The sequence below is a fragment of the Hippocampus zosterae genome, chromosome 11, assembly GCF_025434085.1.
Source record: "Hippocampus zosterae strain Florida chromosome 11, ASM2543408v3, whole genome shotgun sequence".
Classification (NCBI taxonomy): Eukaryota; Metazoa; Chordata; class Actinopteri; order Syngnathiformes; family Syngnathidae; genus Hippocampus; species Hippocampus zosterae.
This window is the reverse complement of record NC_067461.1, coordinates 13,996,908-14,007,421: the sequence shown is the minus strand read 5'-3', so window position 1 is coordinate 14,007,421 and position 10,514 is coordinate 13,996,908. Positions and strand designations below refer to the sequence as shown.

Sequence of the window (10,514 nt, the reverse complement as noted above, 5' to 3'; positions counted from 1 at the left end):
AAATATAAACCTGGGGGTTGTAGTTCTTTAATTTCTGTATTCTGTCAAGTAACCAGTAGGTACGTTTATTTTGTATGGATTGCCAAGGACATTTTTTTTCTCCATTATAAACCAATCGTTGAGAAGTAAGGCGTTTCCTAAGGCGTTTTTGTCCAATTGGATTGCGCAGAAATGACAGGGCGTTATCAACGTCCCCGTCAATCATACTCAGAAGGGGAGGGGGGATTTGAGAAAGAGGCAGGCTGGAGAAGCTCTTCAACAAGGCAAACAGCAGTGCTCTGCGAAAACGACTTTATCTAGCCGTGTTCAACATCAACCTGGGACCGACGAGCGACGGTTAAACCTCCCCGAGTCACTATTTAAATGTTCCTTTGGATTACTAGCACACTTTCGTCGAAAAACGGACGCGATTCTCAACTTGACAGCGCAGGTAAGCTTGCTGTTGTTCGACAAAAGCCATCGCTATTTTGAACATCTTTTACTAGCTCGCTGCGCTGCTTCTCAATCAGCCAGATTTCGTGTTCGCTAACTTGTTCACTGGTGATGCGGGATGTCTTTGCACAATCCAGAAGGGAATGAATGAATCCACCGAGCTAATGACCGAAAAACAACTCGGATCAGATCGATCGCAAAGTTATGCGGTAAACAACAACCTTATGGCAAGTCAAACGGTTCCTCCGGGGTTGAATAGTTCCAATCCTGCTGGGGGGGAGCAACCAGCGTTTGTGTTGTTGAGCGGAGGAATCCTCGTCGTCGAGTGCAGTCTCATAGGCGTCAAAGTGATTTTACACAACACTGTGGACGAATCTTGGCGTCGATGCAGTGATTAAACGTCTTTTTTTTTCATCGTGGCGAACTGTCAATTGCAGTGGATTAAGTGCCACACCAGTTCTTACTAAGTCGGGACATAATGGCCCAGCTTGTATGGAAAGAGAAACGAAACTCCCACACCAGCCGTGCTCATAGATGCACAATGATGTGTTTCCCCATTGGTATTTTTCTCATTCGACGTGTTGTGTGCCCTTGGTGGTATTTTTGATAAAGCGGACTCGACATTCTTTAGAGACATTCGTTGCTCCGGTTATGCGTGCTGGCCGGTCACTCACTCACTTGTATCGGGTCCTCTGAGCTGCTTGTCTGGGGCGGATGACTGACTCCGTGTTATCGGTTCTTCATCGAACAATACGACATGAATGTTTTTGGCGCTTACTACTCTGTCAAGTCGTTATGAGGCTGACCTTGTTGCGAACCGTTTGTCGGTCTTATTCCTTTGTCAGCGGCGAGTTGTGCGCACTGTGCAGACCTATCGATAAAAGCAGCTCATTCCCCGAAAGTCACTTTTTAATTAGATGCCTGGCCGTCCGCACTTAGACCAACTTGACACCTTTCGCGTCTCTTTTTCAAATGACACGTCTGTAAACGTTCGGCTCGGCGACAAGCGAGTGTTATTCGGGCTCTGTTTTCGCCATCGAGCGTCTGCACTCTTCCCGAGTCGTCGGAGGAAAAACGCGAACCACCAACGGAGCACTTGGCATTCGAAAGCGTCATTCTTCATCTTTGTGTTCAATGGCTCGGCCTGATAAGATCGGGTGATTGGATGCGCTGCTTGAGACCACGTCCAAATGAAGCGCTGTGGCTCTATGCTACTGTCAGCCACAGAAATGGCGTCATCCGCTCCTCTGGTGTTGCGAGTCGGTACGGTGCAGGCAGACTGTAAGCTGCCCCCACCGTGTGTGCGGTGCGTGTGTGTGCGTGCGAGCCAGCCTTAGCGAGAGTGAGAGAGCAAAAGAGGGTGTGCGTGTCTATGAATGTGTCTGTTTGTTTGACTCAAACTACAGTACTGTACTACATTGTTGTTGCATTTGTGCAGACGAGTAGGTTATGTGTACCTTTCGCTACCACAACGCAAATTGACGGACTATAACACACACGCCCCCACCACGCACACACACACACACACACAAACCCGCGCGCGCGCATTACATAAACAGCTTTAGGTACGAGAGTGATCAGCCTGCCACGACTTAAATTGCAGCAGCAACATAGTAATGTAGAAGGATGGGTGGGGGGGGGGGGTAATGTGGTCCGGTCACTAACGCCCTCCCATTTTCTGTATTTGAAACCGAACCGAGTGCAAACGCAAATCTGAGAAAGACGTGCACGCGAGGTGTTAGTGTGTTTGCATGCTGCCTAGGTTTTAGCCCGGCAGGTGTGACGTCATCACAAAACTCGCTGAAATTGTTATGCTTAACTAACATCGTTTGACATTTCTTACAGCCTCGGATCCGCTACACTGGTCACTTAAAGGACTCGTAGAGAGATGAAGGTAGGCCCTTCTAACTTTTTCTCGCATGTTTCTTTCACTTTGGATGTATGTGATTGTATTCTCATCCTTTTCTTGTGCATCTTAACTACTGGACAACCAGGCCTTGTGCACTCGTGTTGTTACAGTGGAAGTTTCAGAGTCACACTGTGATGTTGCTACCCCTGCCCTGTGATAGATTGGTAACCAATCCATGGTGTCCCCCACCTCTCGCCTAAAGTCAGCTGTGAAAGGCTCCCTTTTGATCCTAATGAGGATACAAGAGATTGGGAGGATGGATAAATTTAACCCCCAATGGGAATATTTTATTTATCCGTCTGTATATTTTTGTTGCACACCACAGAGAACCACGTAAAGAGAGATGTCAGAGTTATGCGCTAGGCTTGATTATTGTTTCGGTGTCTTGCTCAGAGGCACATTGTCAGGGAGCAGACTAGTGTTTTCACAACTACCTGCAATTTCCTTTTGTCTGCGGTGGGACTTGATATGTGATAAACCAGTACAGTACTGGTTTTCCAAGCCCAAGTCCCAAATGAACTGAACTGTCAGTTATTAAATTACCGGTACATTTTAACATTGTTAACTCTGAGTCGATGGCACGGTGGCCAACAGCTTAACACGTCCGGCTCTCAGTGAAGAGGTCCAGGGTTCGAGTCTGGGTTCTGGTCTTCCTGTGTGGACTTTGCATGTTCTCCTCGTAACTGCGTGGGTTTGTCTGGGTTCTCTGATTTCTTCCTACATTCCAAAATCATGCCTGGTAAGTTAATTGAACACTCTTTAATGTCCCCAGGTGTGATTGTGAGTGTGAAAGTTTGTTTGTCTGTTTGCCCTGCGATTGGCTGACGACCAGTTCAGGATGTATACTGCCTGCTGCCCAAAGACAGCTGGGATACGCTTCAGCATGCCCATGACCCCCCTGAGGAAAAAGTTATTTGGATAATAGCTGGATGGATAACACTCAGTATGAGCTAAACAAGGCTCTGATGCAACACGCGTGCACGCATAAACACACAAATAATTTATACACACAAATCCCCAAACCTGACGGATGTCGTGTGGTATGCATGCCAAGCCAGTAGTTGGTGATTTTTGTTTGGAGGCAACCGTTTTCTCTCGTTGGAAGATGCTTCAGGATTGCACTAAAGCTTGGTTCTCCCTTGGAGACCTCAAGTGTTGACGTTACTGAAAGTGATTATTTTGTGCATGACAGCCACCCTCAGCTTCAGTTAACGTTGATGTAATGCTGCAATGAAAAGCACCATTCAGGCAGAGAATGCCGAATTAAATTGTAATTCTTTTTTTAAATACAAGACTATCATGCATGCGCCACAGGACTTTTTTTGCAGCTAATACCTGTGTGCATTACATCTGGACATGGTATAATTCCTTTTTGAGAGTTAGGCGATACGAAATGAGGATGTGCTGTTTACTTATTATTCAGAACTTAAACACTCTCTCCCTTCCCCGCACTGTAAACATCTGAGAAGCTGACCATTTGTCGTCTGTATTAGACATTGGTCGAATATTGCTTTGGTTTTGCCCCATCTCACCAATCTGAGCTGCTCTACTACCTTGAAACAACATGGGAATGTAAATGCATCTCCCTGTGGTATTTCAGGTCACTCTAACCCAGGCATGTCCAAAGTCCGGCCCGGGGGCCAAATCCGGCCCGCGGTCGAATTTCATCCGGCCCTCGGCCCCTGTCATAAAATCAGTGCCGTCTGGCCCGCAGGTTGGGCGCAATGGAACACGTGTTGCATTGACTGAGGTCTCGTAGACTGGTGAGTGATGTTTCATAGAGTACTGCTTCCCTCTAGTGGCTAAATGAGTAATAGCATTCACTAAATGAGTAATAGCATTTAGACACTAGAGGGCATCACTCACGAGTTAACAAGACATCACTCCGTGTTTATATTTGTAAGCTTTTGTTAAATTGTTAATTATTATCATTTTATATTCATGCAGTATATTCTTTTATGTTAGTTACCTTAATTATACTCTGTTTAATACGTCCTAAAATATTCTTAGGTTGCTTACATGTGATTGGAGAAGAAAAACAGGAAGGCGGGTCGTTACCGGAAGGCGGAGTGTTGGTTGGAGCGTTAGCGGGGAGTGGTTGAGGAGAGAAAAATAAAAAAAGAGAAAGAGCTGTGTTCAAACGAAGTCGTCCTCTCCTTTTTGCCCATTCTAAACGTAGAGCAATCCATTTAAAACCTGCGAACCCTTCAACTTACATATTGACTGATATGTCATATTTCAAATGATCCTTGCAGTTGTGGATATGTGCATTGCTTGTTCATTTCCCTGTTGTTCGAGTCAAAGGTTTTGTGACTATTGAAAAGTCATGGTGATACATTTTATGTTTCAAATCAATCAATTTGCACTCAGGACACTTCTGTTTAAGAAAAAGTCAAGTGAATAAGCAGTTGCATGTGATATATCTGTTTCAAATGAACCAAAAGAAATTCTTAAGATTGTTGAAATTAAAATAAAAATGGAAACGTGAAACAGACTGGCTTACTAAAATTTGTTGAACAATATTGTTGTTCAATGTAAAGAATGTCAGCCAAGGTCGGCCCCCCTGACATTTTACCACATAAAATCCGGCCCCCTTGGCAAAAAGTTTGGACACCTCTGCTCTAACCTCTCACTAGCTAACGTGGTTTGGAATTGAAGCGGATTTACATGGGAGCCAATCTCTTTTTTTCATCAATGAACACTACAGGTTCTTGTTTGCTTTCAAAACTTAGTTTGTAGAAGACGTGTGCACATTTTCAGCATGACGTCCCTGATCCACTGGTGAAAGGACACTTCCTCTCCTCTTTCATCTATAACTGCTTCAAACAACAAAGAGTATGCAGAAAACTGGTTAAGATTGAATGACTTGTCTGTGTCTTATGTGTTGTGTTGTATTATTTTGTTGTTATGACTTCAAGATGGTGCCGCGAGAGTGGCTGCCTTTCCAGCAGCTCCTGTACGTTTTGTTCTTCTACTTTCTTCCTTTCATAACTTTGCTCCTGTAAATTGGGAATTTTTCCATTGTGAGACGAATAAAGGTTTTCTTATTCTTATTCTAACCATTCAGACAAAGATACATTCTGAGTGCTGAGTGTGTTGCATTGTGTAAGCCGTTATTCTTCTGATAATTCCTAGAATGTTTTGAGGTCTCACATGGTGTTGTGGTAGTAACTGCAACATTTTTGTCCAGTCTCAGAAGCCTACTTTTGAAAATATTTGCTTTTTCTTTTCCATTGATGACTCTAAAACGCATGTGTGCAACAAAAAAAAAAAAACATTTGAATCAGAAAATTGTTTTGTGATTTAAAAGATGTGAATGCATCCAATCAAACTAAATCAGTCATTCCACTGTCAAATATATCGAGATGCGTATCAAATCATCTTTTATTGGAGAGAGATATCTGAGAAGGTAATGGCACCGTATTTTCACGACCATACGGCGCACCGTATTAAAAGGCAGTTACAGGTGTTGTTTCTGTATTCAACACAAGACTCATTGTATTATTGGACTCAGGCATGGTAAAACGTATGGTAAATTAACAAAATACGGTAGCAAACATGCATGCTGGTATACGTTTCTAAAAAGGCAGCTAGCGCCAAACTGAGTTCAGTTGTACTGTATTGAAGTATTTAACAATGTCACATTATTTTTTGATCAAACCTCATTCTCAAATCCATCAAAGTCCTAATCTTCTGTATCCAAAATGAAGACCTGGGCAAGTTCTCCATTAAACACGCCAGATTCCCTCTGTCTGCAACCAAATGTGAGTTTAAAAAAAAAATCCTATGCTTAGCATATATCTGTCAACGCCAAGGAAAAGCTTGAGGTCTGAAGTAAATTATTTTGTTAAACCATCTGGTGTGCTGCATTATATTATTTTACATTCGTTCATAATCTGATCAGTGTGACATCACTTCTTTATCCGTAAATATTGCTGATTGGATTATGATGATAACATGAACACAATAATTGTCAACATGCCATTTTACAAAAATACACTTTAACATTTAAAGTCATCCAATGTGCCTTCACCGAAGAGTGGTGATGTGGATTGACTACCATTTTGATACACGAGATCCCGTGTCGGCTTGTCTGTGATGAGAGAACGTGTGATAGACAAAAGAATGTGCAAAGTGATGAGTCATGTTAAAGTCAAGACAACTGCAAACATTCTTGAATGAGACAGAGGGAGAGAGAGATGAGAAGGATTATTTATATTAGTGGAGTTGATCGCTTGGGTATTTGTAATCTGGCCCTTACGCTAACAGTCCGCACGAACAGGTGGAACTCCTCCCGGCTCATGCAATTAGATCATATTTAGCTTTTCATTACGAAAGGCAAATGAAGTCAGTTTTATCTAGAGATGATATGAAAAGCAGCAACTCATTTCCACGTAGGTGCTTATTAAATATTCGCGCTATGAGAATCACTACTGACAAGTAACTACACTCATTTTGCTGTTGCCAGGATCCATCATACAGTATTTCTTCTCAGGGGAATGAGGGAATGATTTTCCGAGGCTGCCGTATGTTGCAGAAGCATTGTCTGCAATGACAGGATTAAATTCTGAAAAGATGCAATTACAAATGCCTGTGTTTGTAAATCAGACAAGCATCTTAAAGTTATTTCTCGTGACCTGTTATGACTATTAATACTACGACTACAAATGGCCTGATTTCCCTTTCAATCATTACAATTTATTTAGTCACAAATGTGATTTAAACAAGGGTACACTATGCATTCTTTTCCCCTGCAGGCTTTAGTTTCCATGTCACTCTCAGGTGTTTTTGAACACCTCATGCTAGGTTTCATGAGGATGTGTTTAATCAAGCCTGTGTGCCTGCAGGTTGTTTTCCACATCACTGGTAAAATACCAGAAGCTTTGAGTGTTTGGTAGCTGTTTGCATGACTCTGACTTTAGTATGCAGGGTGTAACAGGTTTACGGCATCAATACGGTGCAGTAACTCTCGTCACACAGACAGCATAATTGGGTTAAGTAGTTAACACTTACTTGGACCAGTATACCAAAAGATAGACTCAACCCACAGGAGAAAGCAGCTTTATGATAAAACAAGAAGTGGCAGAGGCAATGAGACACTAAGAGCAACTGTTAACACTGGGACCAACTGTTGGTTTTGAAGTTGTATTAAAACATTCAACAACAAAACGGATGCGGTGATGATCTAATGATCCTATTTGTCATCAGTCTGCATGCAATCCGATGTATATGAAGTACAAAGTCTGCAAACCTGTGCGTTCCTTCTTCCTACATTTCTTTTTCGCTGTTCGTTTAGTTTCGGCACTTTCACTTCTCATTCCTTACACTGGTTTGTGAGTTAACAGGCAGTCAGAGTGATCAGTTGTCAAGATAGCCCCGCCAGAAACACCCACGCGATACCCCGACAACGGCTCCGACGTTGTGCCCTACACAAGCCGAAAGCGCACAGGCGCCCGGTCAAATTCCCAAACTACTGACGTCGGGCAGATGTGTAGAGCCCCAAATCCCTGTGCAACCGCAACTAAGCCATGTTTGCCATCTAGTGATGAATAGTGATAGTACAACTCAATACAACAAATTGGACTAGAGACTTGGTGTGTAATTGATGGCTTTTGACAGGCTTTGTGTTACACTCGTAGCTGACAAGGGAGTGAACTACCAAGAGCAAATTTCCACTGTCATGTAATGAAGGACAGATGTTTAGTTGAACGATGAGGGTAAAAGGCACTGAAGTGCTTTCAAAGAGGGTACCTCATTACGCTCTGCCATTGTGTGTGCTTTGTGGTCTCCTTAACAGAGGAGATGCATCCCATTAACCTGTAAACATTTTTTTCTTTTTTTGCTGCTAAAGGTGGGTGTTTTAGAGGGAGTTTTTTTTGGCCTGGACTGGTCGTTATTTTCATTTTTTTCTGAATTTCAGGGTCCGCTGCCATCAGAATTCAGGTCGGATAAATAATTAACTAGCATAGCACAAATCAAAGCTTTGGCTAACCGAAGCAGTGTGGTTATATTCAGCATGCGCTTATTAAGCAAATATTCAATGAATGAGATGATTGTAACTGCTGGCAGAGCTCACAATTATCACGCTATTAAACCAGTGGTTGACAATCATCCACTAACGGGTGAATTGCACTGAAAGAAATGATTCTTTTGAAGCAAATGTTGGATGTATTTAGAAAGTGGCACAAATGGATGTGATAGTTGGACATGTTTGTTCAAAACTAAGAGGTTAAAAAACATTGCAATAAATATTAGGTCACCCTGATATTTCCCTCAAAGGTGAAAATCTCACACCTTTTGCCAATAGTGTATGCAAATAATCTAATTAATATGCACATGTAAATATTGTCACTCTGTCTTCTCTATTGGAAACACAATCTAACCTCATAGCAGCCACTCTGCACCGAATGAGAACATACAAGTGAAATCAGAGTTCAAATCAACTCACTCTCAATTTTTACAGTCTCTACATATATTTTAAATGCATTACTCATGAGTTGTCAGTTAAAAGGCCAATCTGAGCAATTTATACCAAAGATTTCTTTCAGCATGAACATGGATAATAGTATTGACGTGGTGAGTTGCAAATTGGTCCCGCTTCATTGTTTCACCTTAGCCCACAGCTTTGAAAGGTGACAACTTGTTGTGAAAGTATCTACAGAGACAAGAGCTTTTTGCCTGACAACCTGCAGCTAAAATAATAGGACAACAGAGAAGAACATGTCTATGTGTCTAATCCCCCTTTACTGTATGATATTCTCAATCAAACACATTCAGCGGAATTAAGATTTAATTCATCGGGTATTTCACCCGATCTATTTTTGTCGACGGTTTCTGCATGTCACTTGTGCTTAGTGATGTCAAGGTCAAATTGCGAGTTCGGTTGCCCACTCACTCGAAATGGATCAACTTCACCTCTGTACTTGTCACACCACCCGAATTCTGACTCGTTACTAAACCCGCCACTAGTACCTTGTTAAAGATCCTGAAACAATATCAGTATGTCAGTCGAATCACAGATGACCACAAATGGAAGATATGAATGACAATTGGTGTATTTATTCTCTCGTGATGAAGTTTAAAAAAAAAAAAAAACAGCAGTTCAACTGTAAAACAATTTTGGAACAAAAATAAAATGATTTGAAGCCTTACTTAAAATATGGAAATAGCTTCACAAAAGAATGTTTTTTTTTCTTCACAAAATGTAGAAAACCAGCACACATTTTACTTGTTTGCTCTTTTATTGCTTGGACAGTTCCTCGTTTCTCTCTGTAGAAAAGTTGAGATTGTGCTTATTCGAGCACAAATGTGTTAACACCCAGTCGTTGGCGTGGCGACTGATTAAGTGCACCGTATTTGTAGTGAAGTCCTAATTGCATTTTTTGGGTAATGTGTTTTTGTAATTGAAACAAATGAGACCAAGATAAATAATTTTCTAACATTGGTATCGTACTACCAATGAAAGTAAAACTCACAGAAATAACTTCAAATTAACAAAAGTAGTAATAAAGGGGGGGAAACCCCTCTGAAAAATAGCCAATGAAACTTAAACATTGATTTTGAATTGTGGTTCAAGAAAGTCATAAAACAAAGAAACTAATCAAACGTGCCTGGACAAAAAAGATGGTACCCTTGAACTGAATAATTAGTTGCACAACTTTGTGAGGCAATCCCTGTCACAATAACAGAATCTCCGTTTCTGTTAATGAGACGCATAAACGGATACTTTGACCCACATGTCTTGAGCAAATGCTCCAGTTATATCCGTCTGGAAGATGCCACGTTTCAGCTCCTACTACAGATGTCCAATGGTAATTATATCAGGGTTCATCGAAGCCCACGTCAGAATGGTCAACGTTTTTCTTTTGCTTTAAGCCATTCTTGGGTATTTATAGCTGTATGTTATGGGTCCATCCTATGTTGGAAGATCCATGGCATGCATGCACTAAGCAGCACATCACTCCTCAAAATGCTGATATACAGTATAATAGTCTTGAGATTGCCAGAACATAAACAAGGCAGTTTTGTTTCATGTGCCCAAAGGACTTTCTCCCAGAAGCTTTGTGGGTGGCTTGTCAATACACATTTTTTGCAAATTGCAGTCTTGCTTTTTTATGATTTCCTTCCAACGTTGATGCCCTTCCTGGTTGACTCTCTCACAAAGTCAATTTTG

General features: G+C 41.7%; 1 protein-coding gene across 4 annotated transcripts in view; it reads left to right on the top strand.

Annotated features, from left to right (window-relative positions):
• The first annotated feature begins 211 nt into the window (after positions 1 to 211).
• Positions 212 to 10,514, top strand: part of arid4b (AT-rich interaction domain 4B) — a 35,844-nt gene continuing 25,541 nt past the window's right edge. For 2 of the 4 annotated variants that reach the window (XM_052081290.1, XM_052081291.1), the window contains exons 1-2: positions 212 to 430; positions 2,278 to 2,326. In XM_052081290.1, the coding sequence (XP_051937250.1) occupies positions 2,321 to 2,326 (6 nt within the window). In that variant the 5' untranslated portion in view covers positions 212 to 430; positions 2,278 to 2,320. The remainder of the gene's footprint in view (positions 431 to 2,277; positions 2,327 to 10,514) is intronic. The other 2 variants (XM_052081292.1, XM_052081289.1) reach the window with 1 other exon arrangement.